General features: G+C 37.4%; 1 protein-coding gene across 9 annotated transcripts in view; it reads right to left on the bottom strand.

Moving 5' to 3' along the window:
- Positions 1-4,631: 4,631 nt before the first annotated feature.
- The window catches only part of COBLL1 (cordon-bleu WH2 repeat protein like 1), a 167,780-nt gene continuing 154,981 nt past the window's right edge, over positions 4,632-17,430 (bottom strand). For 6 of the 9 annotated variants that reach the window (XM_070357740.1, XM_070357723.1, XM_070357710.1 and 3 more), the window contains 3 exons: positions 15,309-17,185; positions 10,866-11,042; positions 4,632-5,910 (listed from right to left, as the gene is read on the bottom strand). In XM_070357740.1, the coding sequence (XP_070213841.1) occupies positions 5,824-5,910; positions 10,866-11,042; positions 15,309-17,185 (2,141 nt within the window). In that variant the 3' untranslated portion in view covers positions 4,632-5,823. The remainder of the gene's footprint in view (positions 5,911-10,865; positions 11,043-15,308; positions 17,186-17,430) is intronic. The other 3 variants (XM_070357770.1, XM_070357731.1, XM_070357717.1) reach the window with 1 other exon arrangement.

Below are 17,430 nucleotides of genomic sequence, written 5' to 3' on the forward strand. Positions count from 1 at the left end.
AATTGAGAGGTGAGAAAGGGAAAGAAAATATTGCTGTACCACAGTAATACAGCAATTTTTAAGTTAGAATGATTTTTTGAGCTAGCTGGGAGCTAAAGAGAGATTCAGAGGTATATTTTTGATGGATTTAGTAAATAGTCTGTGGAACTCTGGGGGAAATAGGGCATGTGAATCAGAACCAATTGAATGAATTTATATTTTGGGTTGCAGTCATATGTATATTTGTTTAAAAGGATGTATTGAATCTATTGCCACATTAATGCTGTATAACAATCAACCATGGAACCTTGAGGGCATCGCTAGTTGGTAAATATTGATTGCTCACATACCAGGGGCAGCTCTGTGGCCCTGCTAATCTTGATTGAACTTGCTCATGTTTAGAGCTATGACTGTTAAATGCTGTAGACTGACCTCAGTTGGGAGCAGTGCTCTCTGCATCGCTCATCCTTTATTTAAGGACCATTCAGCCAACCCAGAGATGTCTCTCACGGCAGCATTTCAGGCCCAGGGAGAGCAAGCAAAAACATGCACACTTGGATATCTGGTCTCAGAACTGGCACTGTGTCATTTTCATCTCATTCTATTGGTCATGAAACCTATTTCTCTGGGTGGGGAAACGGGCCGTGTCTCTTTAGTGAAAGGAAGTGCAAAGTCACGTGGCCAAAGGTGTAGAGCAGGTGCGGTAAAGAATCGGGGCCGTCACTGCCATCTACCACAAGGAGTGGGTAGGAACATAAGGATCAGCTGGGAGGTAAAGAAATTCCTTGACTTGAAAACTATAAGTTTGGAATTCTAGCACTTTTGCTTCAAGATGAGTAATTTGTGAGGCATCCAAATGAATTTTCTCCAGTTTGTGGAAGCAGAAATGCCAACAGTTCTACACAAATTGTCAGAATGTTTCACAATTTCTCTTGAAATACCTGTCAGAAAATTCTTTTGAGAGACACATGGTGGCATTTTTTCTTGCCATAAACAAAATATATCTATCCATATGAAGAGTCTGAGGTGTTAAGGAAGAAAACTTGCAGGAAAGTGGTAACATTTAAGAGAAAAGCAAGACCAACTGAAGATCTGGAACAAGTAGGTCCCTAATCAAGTGTCCTTTGAAATCTAGCCCCAGATTCTCCATCATTTGCACAGTTTGGCCACAGGAAAGAGCAGACTGGAAATGAGATATGGGATTCGGTCACTTGTCTGGTTGTGTGACCTTTGTAAAGTAGTGATTTCTTGTGTACTTTTTTATTCCATGTGTGGATCAAATAATATAAAAGTTTTGTGTAAACTCAAACACCACATAAATTAGCTATTTTTACATAAAATATCATCTAAGAAAAACATTTTATCCATGGAAATCTTCATTGTGACCCCTAATTGCAAGTTCCCTTTTCTTTGAAGACATTTACGACAGTCAATGAATACTAAAAAATGATGAGTTTCTTAACTCTTGTGTTTTTTTGTCTCTACTCGTAGTGGGTAAGAAATGAACTGGCACTAGACAAATAATTATATCAACTGCAATTCTTTTAAGTTTCAAGGACACACAACATTAGGTCTCAGGAGAATGGCTGGTCTCATTCAAGGACTTGGACCAACTAGCAGTGTGTGGATTCTGGTGTCTCAGGCCAAAGCCAGATCTGATCTTAAAATGAGAGGGAAGGTCACTCTTCAGGAGGATGGGAAATAGATTAGATTATTAGATAAATAATACCTGTTCACTAGTAGTAGTATTTAATATAGGTAGTTTTAGCTCCTCTGGAGAAGGGATAGGCTACCCATTCCAGTATTCTTGGACTTCTCTTGTTGCTCAGCTGGTAAAGAATCTGCCTACAATGCTGGAGACCTGGGTTCAGTCCCTGGGTTGGGAAGATCCCCTGGAGAAGGGAAAGGCTACCCACTCCAGAATTCTGGGCTGGAGAATTCCATGGACTCTATAAGTCCATGGGGTGGCAAAGAGTTGGACATGACTGAGCAACTTTCACTTCACTTTACAACCATCACCATGAGGTAAGTTTATTAATTCAATTTTTCAAAGGTAAAGAGGCACAGATAAAATAATCCCCATGATTCATAAATGGCAGACATATGATTTGAACCAAGTATCTTGACTCTCGGACAGAACTGTGTACCACAGCAAGAAACAAATAATAGAACAGCAAACTGAAACATGACAGGGTAGATCTGTATGGGCAAATGGAGAAGCTGTTCCAGACACTGCTGGTACAAAGGGAAGATGCTAAATAGTATTAAATCTTAAAAACAACAGTAACAAAAACAAACCCTGTAAAAATACAAAAGCCCAAAACAAACCTATGTATTGGATATAAATATATCTACATATAGGAATTCATATCAAAACAATAATGTTGGTTATCACTGAAGAGGGGAGTGGGATGCTGGAGACAGAAAAGAGGGTATCTCAGTTCATACCCTATAATTTACATAGAATCTGCATAACTAAAAATATGCATTGTAAAGAAATAAACTGGCGGAAAAGGAAAAGGAAAATACTTAGATGCCCCAAATTCAAGATGAAAATAAATTTAAAGTTGCTTCTAAAAATATGCATTATAAAGAAATAACCTGATGGAGGGAAAAAGCAAAATGCCTAGATGCCAAAAATTAAATATGAAAATTGAAGGTTCTGACTCACTCCTGTGTCTTCATTTTGTTGTCACTTAAGGACACTTTGTTGTCCTTTGTTTGTTGTCACTTTGTTGTCACTAGTTTCACTAGTTTTCACATCCTTTCCCAATTGGGAAGAGAATGTAGCACGCTTTTCTCAAAAATAGTGTGGATAAGGGAACTTTTTTCAGAATGTATGTGTTTTCATGGTTCATATATATCCCCCTAAGTCCTGTGTGATCTTTAAAAAATATCCTAATTACAAACTATTTCAAGTATGCTAAAATCTGGACTAAAACTTGTTTTCAAACCAGTTTGTAAAAGAAATGACTACAAACACAATTGATGGTTCCTATACATTTCCCCAATCCAGTCTTCATTTCTTGATTCCCACTACCAAACATGTGTATTCTGTTTTTTCTGTATTTATAGCCATAATACATAGTATCACTTTGCATTTTTTTATTTTATATAACTGGCGTCATAAAACAAGCATTGTTCCACAACTTTTCTTCCTCATTATTTCTGAGATGTATCCATGTTGATATGCGTAACTATTCATTTTCACTGTTGTATAGAAATTTATTGTATGAATATACTATCAGTGTTGAGTGCCAGTTAGAATTCATTTCTGCTGCTTATATATAAGGCTGCCATGAACATTTTTATGTCTCAAGCACACACACAGCGCTTCTTAGGTGGAGCTAGTGTTAAAGAATCTGTGTGTCAATGCAGGAGACATAAGAGATGCAGGTTCAATCCCTGGGTTGGGAAGATCCCCTGGAGGAGGGCATGGCAACCTACTCCAATATTCTTGCCTGGAGAATCCCATGGACAGAGGAGCCTGGTGGGCTACAAGTCCATAGGGTTGCAAAGAATCGGACACGACTAAACAACTTGGCATGTACACGAGCACACACATAAGTACTTCCTTAAGGTAACATGGTAAGAGATCTTAAATTTTATTAAATATTGCACATTTGATGGTTGTGCCAGTTTACTTTGCCACCAACAGTTAAAAAAAAAAAAAGTCTTCATTACTTCATTGTCCTTGACAACATTTGCTATTTTGAAACTTACATTTTGGGTGTGATGTAGTACACTTTTTTGGGTTTGTAACTTGTGTTTCCTTGATTATTAGTGCAGAGTATTTTTTCCATATGTTTATTAGCCTTTCAGATTTACTCTTATAAGAAATACCTTTGTTTTCAGTGTGTGCATATTTCTATTGGCTAGTAGTTTCATGAATCTTAGGGATTTTTACATTTTTATAAATTAATCCTTACATACAATAAACACTTTGTGGGTTATTTTTTCACTTTTAAGCTCCTCCATCCATGCGATTTTCCAGGCAAGAGAACTGGAGTGGGTTGCCATTTCCTTCTCCAGGGGATCTTCCCGACCCAGGGATCGAACCCTGGTCTCCCACATTGTAGGCAGACGCTTTATCGTCTGACCCACCAGGTAAGTCTAATGTACATATTTTAATATTTGTAAATGTGTATCTTTTATGACTGTGCCTTTGTCTTATTTAAATAATTTTCCTATTCTGAGGTCTAAAAAATGTTGAATATATTCATTTGAGTTTTAAAATATTAATCTCAAAACTTTAACTCAAATATATCCAAGAGGATAATCAAATACAATTTTTCAAAAAAGTCACTCCTTTCCCTATTGGTTTATAATGATGTAACAGGTTTCTATATATGTAGGTCTTTTCAAGTCTGATTCAAGGTAATAGCAGCAATATTTAACTTAATGTGTACTTTCCCTGTGTCAGAAACTCTGCCAAGCATGTTATGCATTTTGAAGTTAGAATGCATGGGCTTACATACACTAGTTGTGGTGGTGGTAGTGGTTTCTGGAGTTTGAACATGCGAGCTTATGTATACGAGAGAGCCCTGATGAATGCATGGTCTCAGTATAATGTTTACTGAGTGATGGAGATGAAATCAGGTGAAATGTAGAAATACCTGATTGACACACACTGCATTTAAAAAAGCATCCCAAATATATAACTTGCTTTTATTAAACAGGGGAAAAATCAACATATTTTCCAAAGAGGCAGATATCCCAGTAACTAACGTAACATCAGTTTGTTTGACAAGGCATTTAGAATAAGCAAGCAATTAAATTCTTCAGGTAGGAACAGAACATCAACACGCTCCAGACCCCAGAATCGTTACTAGCCAACAAGTTAGGCATTGTTCTGCTTAACAACTTTAACTTTAATGTAAATATATATTATTTAGAATATTAGCTTCTGAACTATATAATGACTTTATCACTTTAATTAAAACCAGGATTTCTGAAACCTCCAAGTAATCTTTTAAAGTTTTCCAATATGGACATAAACTAACCCCTATTCTCTACATATCGAATTTGAAATAACTGTCATAATATATCAACATTTTCACAGGAAGATTTTTAAGGCTTCTGGCACATAAAATGTGCAAAATCTGTGTGACAATAATGTTATAATTATATACAGAAAATATTTAAAATTCTCCTTGAGCAACTTAAGTTCTAAAGATTAAAAAACTTAAATGTCCATGTTAATAAAATATTAAAATACTATGAGCTTTTTGATAAACTTGACACTGATTTTGTAATTACAAAAGGAATGTGCAAGATAAGACCTGCACACTAAGTGATTCATCATTGAAATTAACTGTTAAACTGAATATACTTATTGACATCGTTAGTTTTCTAGATCAAACTTTCAGCACAAACAGGCTTTAATGTAACTTAAAAACATTTCCAATTAAACTGTAACATTGAGGCAGCAAACGTCAGATCTATGTTTGCCTAGCTATTTAGGTGTCATATAAATAAGTCTATGAATCCTAATTTATCCTTTTGTCTAAGTCACCATTATAGATAATGTGTTAATAAGTGGAAAATAAGTGAAATCAACAAAAAGTGACCATTTGTCATTTGAAAAAATGAGTTATCAACACCTTGTCTTAAAGTTCTGAAGCAGCATATTCAGTTCTTAAGGCAAAAAAGGCCAAACTTATTATTATAAATTATAAATTCTGGTAATTCTTCTTTTGGCATTAAAAGTCACAGCACAAATTCTTATGCTTTAATAGATAATATATTAGTGTATATCTCAATATACATTTGCTAACATTCTCCATCAGTCTGAAGTTGTTCTGCGCAGCAGAGGTGGTGAAGTGCGGCATGGCAGGGCAACATTTAATGGTTACCCGGGGCATCAAGGGACATAGAACGGCTGAGTCTTGACTTCCCATTCACATATATTGTATTTGATTGAACTGTAACCTAAGAGAAAGAAACACACTTTGCAGCCATCAGTGTAAAAGTGGACAGCTGTCTAATTTTGAATTTTCATCAATTACCAACATTTTAATTTCTGCTTAATTGTAAATACTAACATTTCATGTCATTCGATAAATTTCAAATAATCAAGAATAAATGTTCATTCTACCATGAAATTAAAAATTAGTTATTTCCACAACAAACAAGTTAAATAATCCATTAACACATCTTAGTCTTTACAAAATTACCAAATCAATTCAAAGGACAAGAGCATAAACAGACTGCAGGCCAAGCTGTTAAAGCGCATTTTTAGCTAGATTAATTCTGGTTCCCTCAAAGTACATTGGAGAATGTAGAAAAACATAGTGAATCCCACAGAGCAATGAATTCTGTAATTTTCATACTGATGATATTAACTTGAAGTTACTCTCTCCCAGGTACCCCTTATTTATAAGGAAAAAATAGCTTTGGTTTTTAAAATGCCTTCATTTGAAGCGCTAAAAATGTCAAACCTGTGACTGTTTTGCCAAAACTGCAAATACATTCCTAAGTTCCAAAATTCTATGACAAAGTTTCCTGTTTACAAGCTGTAAGTAAATAAAAAACACTAAGACAAAATTTCCTAAATAGCTTGAAATTCCAACATTATTTATAAGAATGTAGAAGAAAATTACCTGGGTTCTACATAGTAAGCAGGTATAGTATTTTAAAATATTACATGTAAAATATAACAATATTTTAAGAAAAATTATTTATCTCTTGATTATAATTTGACTAGCTTAGCTTCCTAACCAAACATTATCCTCTTCTCCCAAGCAGAGAACTGAAGTACAAAAGGCCAGATTCTGCCTAGCAACAGAGTAAGTTAGTAGAAAGGAAAATAAAATTGGCAAATTTAGTTGGCTTTGGTTTCCTGGTGCTTCATTTCTTGCCTTTTACTAAACAAAGATAAGTAATCCAAACTAATCAATTTTCTTGACTATTTTAGGAACCCAGGACAGAGTAGAATGGTTGACAACCATCCACCTGAAACAAAACAGCTAAGGAAAAAAAGTTGCCACCAGAGGAAAAACACTTGTCTGCATCCTTTTCAGTACTCATGTGGGATTACTTTCCAAATGCAGCCAACAGACAGGTGATGGCTTTTTGCTATGCTGTCTTGGTCTGAAAAGTCTGTGTATGAGGGGTTATTTTTGTAATTCTTGCCAAAACTGCAGTTCTCACATTCTTTGAAAAGTAAAAGAAAATTTGGTTTAAGCATTTAGAAAAGATACAGATGGTTCTGCTGCTGCTAAGTCGCTTCAGTCGTGTCTGACTCTGTGCGACCCCATAGACGGCAGCCCACCAGGCTCCCCAGTCCCTGGGACTCTCCGGGCAAGAACACTGGAGTGGGTTGCCATTTCCTTCTCCAATGCATGAAAGTGAAAAGTGGAAGTGAAGTCGCTCAGTCGTGTCTGACTCTTAGCGACCCATGGACTGCAGCCCACCAAGCTCCTTCATCCATGGGATTTTCCAGGCAAGAGTACTGGAGTGGGGTGCCATTGCCTAAATATCTACAAATAAAGATGCTCATTGTAACATCATTTATAGGGTAAAAAACTAGAATCCAGTTACATGTCTACCAATAAGGAGCAAATAAGCTATGGTTCTTTCACACAAATTCTGTGTAGTCCTTTTTGTTTTTTTTTTTGGCTGTGCTGTACAGCTTCTGGGAGTAGGAAATGGCAACCCATTCTTGTATTCTTGCATGGGAAATCCCATGGACAGAGGAGTCTGGCAGGCTACAGTTCATAGGGTCACAAAGAATCCAACACGACTGAGCAACTAAGCACAAAACACATATGTATGTCTTAACTTCAAACGCATTTTATAAAATACTGTGCTGGATGTAGTAATGCTTTATATGAAGACAAGACAAATCACCATGATTATATGCAGGTTGAGATGGGGGTAAGGTACAGGAAAAAGCCTTCAGAAACATGAAAATTCATGACTACATTTACACTAGAGCTATCAACTAGATAATTGTTCTAATGTGAACCAAGTATATAATGAAGGTTAATTGCTCAAGTATGAACAAGAGCCATAAGGCAGGTTGGTACCTGGAGTTAAAGTGAACATTTGGGTGCCAAAATACAGGCAAACACAGAGCCAACTTTCTGATGAACAGTCTAAACCCACTGTCAAAATCACTGGAGATTTTGTTTGGCACTATAACTGTTGTTCTATAAAAGAAATGTTAGAATTTAAAACAAACCAAGAGACATGTTCAGAACAGCACAGAAATATGGGACTTAAGCACAAGAAAGAAATTAGCGTAAGAAAGGAAAAAAGCGTAAGAAATTAGAGCCTTATGTCTGTTTCTACCACCTTCTGCAATTTTTTGAAATATAATACATGTACAGAGACGTGCATTGAACAGCGCAATGAAAACAGACATATAGGTAGCCCACCACCCAGGTCAAGAGAAAGAATACCTCCAGCTCCCTCCTGATCCTGTCTTTATTTAAAATTTTGACTTTATCATGGATTTTTGCATTAATTTTTATATTTAAAAATATTGCATTAAGATATATTTATTCTGATTACTAATTTTTTTGGTTCCCTCTTAAATTGTGTTCCAGTCTTGCTCCAATAAACCTCTAACAACCCTTTTTCTTCCCCTCTGGAAGTAACCCTATTGTGACTTATGTAATTATTTCCCAACTTTTAGGAATAATTGCCACCTATACATGTATCACTATATAATTTAGTTTTGCATGCCGTCAACTTTACACATACTGTTTATTTATGTCTCTATCTACATTGTTGTCTTTAGTATATCTTATCTAATTTATTGCCATTTGATAGTCCATGCTTTAAATATACCACTATTTATTCTACCATTTTTGGACATTAAGGTTATATGTATTTGGAGCTATTACAAACAATATTCTTGAGTCTTGGCACATTGAAACACATTTTTAGCATATATAACTAGAAGTGAAGATGTTAATCATGGCGTATAGATATGATAAACTCCACTAGACCCCGTGTCTTTTAGAGGAAGAAAAAGGATTATGTAAGGGATTTTCATTAAACAGAATTTAGGAGCTGGCACTATAGAGAGTCAGAGCTATCAATAACCTCCTACTGAAAGAGATAAAATTTAGATTCAATAGAACCTAAAGTAATGAGTAATAAATAGGATACAATTATAGGATCATCATTTAGGGCCTGCTTTCTGTGTTGATTCACATCCAGCTTGTTCTGGAAGCAATGAGAGCTTTATCTGTGAAGAGACTGCCAAATCAGGGCCCATAACACACCAAGTATACAGCTGCCTGCCTGTATGATTCTGTTGGCCTAAAAGGTATTTCCAACTTAATGCACTATTTTCTGCAATTAGTTCATTGAAACTGATTATTAATAATACATCCACTGACTTAATACAAAGATACTGCAGTTATTTTCTATTCTGCTGTGAGCGTGAGGAACCGCTGTTCTCAATCCCTGGCTCTGAACACCCAGAAGGCAGAGGCTTCATTTGACTCAGTTTTGTATCCTCAGTATCTAGTACAGTGTTTGGTATTTTTCTGTTTTTAAAAAATGCTTATCAAATTTACTGAATTGAGAAGTTTGAAACTCTATCCTTAATTTATAAGATTAGAAACAGAATTAGAAATAGAATTATTTTCATGAATGAGAATGTGCAATTTATTTACAGGAACATATTTCCCCCCAAAAGTATAAATGTCATGACCTGTGAAATACCAATTTCAATATTCCTTTTTCGCTGCTGTTGTTTGCTGCCTGGGACTAAACTCAAATTCTACAAATAATCTACGAAATTCAGACCTACCCCCCTGAATTATTCCTTTGTGTTTCCTCCACTCCTAATAGCACACAATATTTTGCCTTTTCACCATATGTGCCCAGATGGGAATGCTAAGTCCTCTGGGCAAATGGCCGTCACTCAGGGCTCCACTGAAACCCACTAGCAAGCTGACTGACCCTCACGAAATGCCTTCCCCTTTTTCTATCTTTGCAGCATTCCTGTTCCTTCGCAAATTTCATTTTTGTTGAGTTCAGTGATTTGCTCAACAAGTCTCTTACTTTTCTCTAAATAGCTTCTAAAATGATTAGAAAAGCAATTCACAAAATGAAATGCCTAGGGAGTCAGTGAAATAATGAGTACTTTTCTTGTCTTGGTGTTGAGGAACTTGCAACCAAGATGACTAAGGCGAACAAGAAAGACATTTAGGGGAGACTGCAGCCTCTGGGAAGTCCAAGTCATGATGCCAGGCTTAAGGCTTCACTACATCCTGTTTCAGAGGATAAGGGTGAGAGAGGAAACGTATCTGTAATAACTCCCTGTGATGCTTTCTGGGGTTTACCCGAGAACAGAGTGCGTCACCTTGCTCTCTCACATATCAGTAGAAGCTAGACTCTGGCAGTGCATTATTAAAACTTGAATTTCTGCATTAAGTCTCATCTAAATTCCCTACATTTTTTTAGTTTAGCCTATAAAACTCCTCCCCGCTTAACCAGCCAATCAGTACGGTAGTAACTGATTACTATAGGAGCCAGGACTGAAAACGCAGGCTCTTACAATATCGCAGCTTTTCTGGAATAAAGGAGGGACTTTCTTTCTAAAAGACTCTTTCTTGCTGTGCTAACACAGTTTCTTAAAATAAGAGTCCGGGGCACTTTCTATATATAGTTATATAATAATGAGCAAAACTTGCTTTCTGCACCTGGCTCATGTTTTGGAAAACAGACCTGACGTAGTTTTAAGGATGTGTAACACTGAGAGAGTCCAGAGCTTATACTTCAAAAATGACCCTTGACTTATAAAAGGGGAACTTCTGGCATCTTCCCTATTCAGATTTAAAAGCCAGAAAACAATTTCCCCTAAGTATTAGTTTGACAGTGTTGAAAATAAACCCGATGTCACCCATCTGATAAAGAAAACTTACCCTTTTCAATTTGGCAGCAGCCTCTCCAGAACGAATTGCAGTCAGCAAACTCTGTCGGATCTGTTCTGGGTCAGAGCTTTGGAATGTCGAAGAACTTTGTCTCTTAAGGGTGAACGACGGGCAGTCAGTTGGAGATGGTATTTGAGGATTCTGTTCATTATGTGCAGAATTATTTTCCTATAAAAATAAATGTGAAAGTTATATGAATACCAGGTGAAGAATGGGCCAGTGTTCAAAACACTTTCATCATCAATAGCTCTTTAAGAACCCCCATTTGCTACACTGGTGCTTTACACTATTTCCTCATCCTCTGAGTTATCTCTGATGTCAGGCTCAGCTGTAAGATAAGGGCCTTACTTTCCCTCATTTTGAACTCAGGAGGCTAAGGAAGAAAAGTGATATGTCTCTTTGTTTCACAGTGCCGTGGTAATTTTACTGTCCTTGAGTAAATGAAATAATGCTGATTTCTCCAATAGAGTCAGTTAGAAGAGACAAAGTAATAATAAAAATCCAGACTTAAAAAAACAAAAACAAACCCATTTTCATAGTTCCAATATATTAGTATTATGAAATTATTTTTGATGGTACAAATGGACAAATATTGGCAATTTCATACTGGTTGAACCTAGTGCATCTTCTAATAAAGGAGTATTAATGACTATGTAACAGCTTATTTTGTCTTTCTAGAAGTCACTGGGACGAAGTGATGCCCATGTTTTATTTTTCCCATGAGACTGAAAATAAATATTAGAAATTTAAGAATCAAAATTTTAATTAAACTTCTTAGAAAGGCATATTTAGTAACTGATTTCATTGGCAACTATATTCAAACAATCTTAAAAATGTCTTTTTCAAACTGCCAAATAAATATCTTTATAAAAGATGAGTTAAACAGAACTCAGGCAATAGCTCAAAAACTGTATTATCTAAATCAAGCTTCTGTTGTTTAGAAGTGGTATTCCATTCTAAGAAAAAAACACAGGCTTTGCTCCCAAGTAAAGAATTAATCTCTATATCATATATCTCTTCCTGATATATCAAAGTAATAAACAAAAATGCAAACTATAAAGGAATATTTTTCAAGGTAAATATTGCTTTAAATTATGGAAAAATCTTTACTTGGCAACATGGTTAATGTTCTGTTACTCTGGGAGTGTTTGAAAAAATAGCATAAGATACTTCTGGAACTGTCATACAAATATGAAAGTATTCTTTAAACACTATCATAAAAAGTACATAATGTATTTTTTTAATTGCATGGGGATTATCATAATTCATACTGTGAATTGCATCCTCTAACTATACTACTTGAATCTAGCAAATTATATCATTTAGTTGATCCAACATGAAGTCAACAAATTCTCCTTTTTGTACATCACTAAGGTCAGATATGCAGATAACACCACCCTTATGGCAGAAAGTGAAGAGGAACTAAAAAGCCTCTTGATGAAAGTGAAAGTGGAGAGTGAAAAAGTTGGCTTAAACCTCAACATTCAGAAAACGAAGATCATGGCATCCGGTCCCATCACTTCATGGGAAATAGATGGGGAAACAGTGGAAACAGTGTCAGACTTTATTTTTTTTAGGCTCCAAAATCACTGCAGATGGTGATTGCAGCAATGAAATTAAAAGACGCTTACCCCTTGGAAGGAAACTTAATGACCAACCTAGATAGCATATTCAAAAGCAGAGACATTACTTTGCCAACAAAGGTCCACCTAGTCAGGGCTATGGTTTTTCCAGTGGTCACGTATGGATGTCAGAGTTGGACTGTAAAGAAAGCTGAGCGCGGAACAATTGATGCTTTTGAACTGCGGTGTTGGAAAAGACTCTTGAGAGTCCCTTGGACTGCAAGGAGATCCAACCAGTCCATTCTAAAGGAGATCAGTCCTGGGTGTTCTTTGGAAGGAATGATGCTAAAGCTGAAACTCCAGTACTTTGGCCACCTCATGTGAAGAGCTGACTCATTAAAAAAGACTCTGATGCTGGGAGGGATTGGGGGCAGGAGGAAAAGGGGACGACAGAGGATGAGATGGCTGGATGGCATCACTGACTTGATGGATATGAGTTTGAGTGAACTCTGGGAGTTGGTGATGGACAGGGAGGCCTGGCGTGCTGCAGTTCATGGAGTCACAGAGAGTCGGACACAACTGAGCGACTGAACTGAACTGAACTGAAGGTTAGATGGTGGTTAATTGATATTTTGGTAAACATATAACTGGAAAGTTGACACTGAATTAACAAAATGGGAAACAGTATTTTTCACAGAGCTAGAACAAATAATTTCACAATTTGTATGGAAATACAAAAAACCTCGAATAGCCAAAGCAGTCTTGAGAAAGAAGAATGGAACTGGAGGAATCAACCTGCCTGACTTCAGGCTCTACTACAAAGCCACAGTCATCAAGACAGAATGGTACTGGCACAAAGACAGGAATACAGATCAATGGAACAAAATAGAAAGCCCAGAGATAAATTCCATGCACCTATGAACACCTTATCTTTGACAAAGGAGGCAAGAATATACAATGGATTAAAGACAATCTCTTTAACAAGTGATGCTAGAAAAACTGGTCAACCACTTATAAAAGAATGAAACTAGAACACTTTATAACACTATACACAAAAATAAACTCAAAATGGATTAAAGATCTAAAGGTAAGACCAGAAACTATGAAACTCCTAGAGGAGAACATAGGCAAAACACTCTCCGACATAAATTACAGCAGGATCCTCTATGACCCACCTCCCAGAATATTGGAAATAAAAGCAAAAATAAACAAATGGGACCTAATTAAAAGCTTCTGCACAACAAAGGAAACTATAAGCAAGGTGAAAAGACAGCCTTCAGAATGGGAGAAAATAATAGCAAATGAAACAACTGACAAAGTATTAATCTCAAAAATATACAAGCAACTCCTGCAGCTCAATTCCAGAAAAATAAATGACCCAATCAAAAAATGGGCCAACAGACATTTCTACAAAGAAGACATACAGATGGCTAACAAACACATGAAAAGATGCTCAATATCACTCATTATCAGAGAAATGCAAATCAAAACCACAATGAGGTACTCTTTCACGCCAGTCAGAATGGTTGCTATCCAAAAGTCTACAAGCAATACATGCTGGAGAGGGTGGTAGAGAAAAGGGAACCCTCTTACACTGTTGGTGGGAATGCAAACTAGTACAGCCACTATGGAGAACAGTGTGGAGATTCCTTAAAAAACTGGAAATAGAACTGCCATACGACCCAGCAATCCCACTGCAGGGCATACACACCAAGGAAACCAGAATTGAAAGAGACACATGTACCCCAATGTTCATCGCAGCACTGTTTATAATAGCCAGGACATGGAAGCAACCTAGATGTCTATCAGCAGATGAATGGGTAAGAAAGCTGTGGTACATATACACAATGGAATATTACTCAGCCATTAAAAAGAATACATTTGAATCAGTTCTAATGAGGTTGATGAAACTGGAGCCTATTATACAGAGTGAAGTAAGCCAAAAAGAAAAACAGCAATACAGTATACTAATGCATATATATGGAATTTAGAAAGATGGTAAAGATAACCCTGTATGCAAGACAGCAAAAGAGACACAGATGTATAGAACAGAACAGTCTTTTGGACTCTGTGGGAGAGGGTGGGATGATTTGGGAGAATGGCATTGAAACATGTATAATATCATATATGAAATGAATCACCAGTCCAGGTTCGATGCAGGATACAGGATGCTTGGGGCTGGTGCACTGAGATGACCCAGAGGGATGGTACGGGGAGGGAGGTGGGAGGGGGATTCAGGATGGGGAACACATGTACACCCTTGGCGGATTCATGTTGATGTATGGCAAAACCAATACAATATTGTAAAGTAATTTGCCTCCAATTAAAACAAATAAATTTATATTAAAAAAGAAAATTATATATTTAAACTCTGATTTTAATTTAAATTATATATAACAATATTTAGTAAGCTCAGGTTGAGTGTATATGACAGTGCAGAGCTATGTTGTTTATTTTATCTAGTCTTTGATGCTGCTTATGTTTTTATATAATTAAAACAATTTATTTTGCTATTATGGAGAATTGGAGAAGAAAATAAAGTAAACCAGAACATCCAGGAGTTTTCAACAAACTGAGATAAGCAAAACACAGAAAACTAGTCAGAACTATAGTACAGTATACAAATGTATGAGCAAAGAAACTTTAAATATTTGCTACTGAGGTGATTATATAATGACCTTATAGTAATATTTGATTAAATTATATGAATTATAATGACTGAGAGTAAATAATCAGATTCTATGTATTACTACTCGTTTTCTTCCCCTACAGCATCTTGATTGCAGATTATGAATTAAGTAACACACGCTTGTTAAACCCATTTAAGTCATGTTGTATAAGAATCCCCCATTTTATAAAAGATTACATTTACCTTATCACTCACACCTAGTTGTGGCATGTTCCCAAAAGTACTGACAGAAGGAATCTTCCCTTTGTCTGCATCAGTTGGAGTTCTGGCAGAGGCACCCTTGACCTCCTCACTGCATGACTCTGTAGGGCTTTTGCTGAAAGACTGTGACCGTTTCACCACAGCGAGGGCAAACGGTGAAGGAGCAGAGCTGGAGTATGGTCGTGGGGCACCAAAAGTTTTCAGAGTTTTCAGATTCAGTGTTGCTAATTGACTCTTGGGCAGAGGAACAGGTTTGGAGGCCACGGGAGGAGGGGGAAGGGAGGCGGCCACGGGAGGAGGGGGAAGGGGCGAGGCCACAGGGGGAGGGGGAAAGGGGAAGGCCACGGGAGGAGGGGGAAGGGGCGAGGCCATGGGGGGAGGGGTAAGGGGAGAGGCCACGGGGGGAGGGGGAAGGGGGAAGGCCAAGGGAGGAGGGGGAAGGGGCGAGGCCATGGGGGGAGGGGTAAGGGGAGAGGCCACGGGGGGAGGGGGAAGGGGGAAGGCCACAGCGGGAGGGGAAAGGGGCGAGGCCACGGGAGGAGGGGGAGGTGGAGGCGGCGGCGGAGAGGCCACAGGAGAAGAGGTTTCAGTAGGCTTCTGATTGCTGTCATCATCAGTGTTTTGAACGTGTGGCTGTGGAAGAGATTGAATAGTTTTACTTAAGGGAGAAAGAGCTGGCTCTGGAGGAGGTATTGTATCTCTTTCCACCTCTTTCTTTAATTCCTTTGGAGTAGGATTAGAGGCAGCTTGAACACTCTTGGCGGCTGCAGATGACACATAGTGATCTGAAACTCTTTTTTGCATCTGCAAGAAAAAAGCACTTGGTTTGGAGTGGGGATTAGAAACCCGCGATTTAAATTTTGACTCCAAAATATTGTTTATATCTTCCAATTTTGGCGCAAAAGGAGCTGTGCCAGTGTCACTCGTCATTCTGGGAGGTTTCAGAGGATTCACCATTCTGCTGCGGGTAAAGCTCTCCTCACTTTGCATCTGATGCTCTGTTCTCAGGGTAGGCTTTGATTTCAGGTCTGCTTGTGACTCCTTTGGGCTTTGAGAAATGACGAGATCTTCTGTTTGGATTGTAGTTTCTTTCACATTCTCATAAGTGTCCTTTTTCCCTAAAGTATGTATCTCCCGATCATTTTTATACCCTATGGTTTCCGATTCCCAATCTTTTGATATTTCTAGGGAGCGAGGAGGCACTATTTTATAAGTAGTCATCCCAATTTTGGGTATGTACTCTCTTGTAATTTCATTTGAAGGTTTTGGCTTGGGATTATAATCTTGTCTGTAAAATGGATAATTCTTTACATAAGAAGCTGTTGGATTTTTATCAGTTCCGTCTACAGTAGGCAAAAGATTGTCATTACCATGTGCACAAGTTGGATCTTTTAGGGCGAGTTGCTCTTCTGTATGTACAACAAGGGGGCCCTTACTCCTGAATTTTCCTGAGATATCTATAGAATCTTGTGGGCTTAAAGATAAGTGTTGAGTTGATTTGTTGTTTGAAGTTTGCACACTTTCATCAACTTTGACGTCAGACAAATTATGATCTTGCTGATCCCCATCAAAACTGCCACAGGAAGGGATTGTCTGAATTGCTGCATCTTGCATTTTTGTCTTTTCTGCACTGGGTTGAATCAGGTTTTGATCTGGTGCTGATGAAACAGCAAGATGATTTTCTTTGTAACGTCCAGCAGTATCAGTTTTATATGCCTGATAATTTGATAGTCTGTCAACTTCTATGTCCACGTTGTTATTTTTGGCAACACCTGCTACATTGATTCCTGTTCTCCTTACTCCATTTTTCATATTATTTTCTGTGTTTGTTGGAATGACAATTACTTCATGTTGATCTGCTGAGAGAAAAAATATAAAGTATATGAAAAAAATAGAAAAGTGCAAGTTTTCAGTACCTACCCTCCCCCAAAGTGAACAGGTTGGTTTGAATTCTACAGATAAATATTCAGCACACCAATTATACGGTAATTATACAGGTAATGGCATACAGAGAAAGTGGCATGGACTTTGGGATCATAGAGACCTGAGTCAGGTATCCAGCTTGACTAATTACAATCTGTATGGACCACATCATTTTACTCAC

This window comes from Bos mutus, chromosome 2 (assembly GCF_027580195.1).
Source record: "Bos mutus isolate GX-2022 chromosome 2, NWIPB_WYAK_1.1, whole genome shotgun sequence".
NCBI lineage: Eukaryota > Metazoa > Chordata > Mammalia > Artiodactyla > Bovidae > Bos > Bos mutus.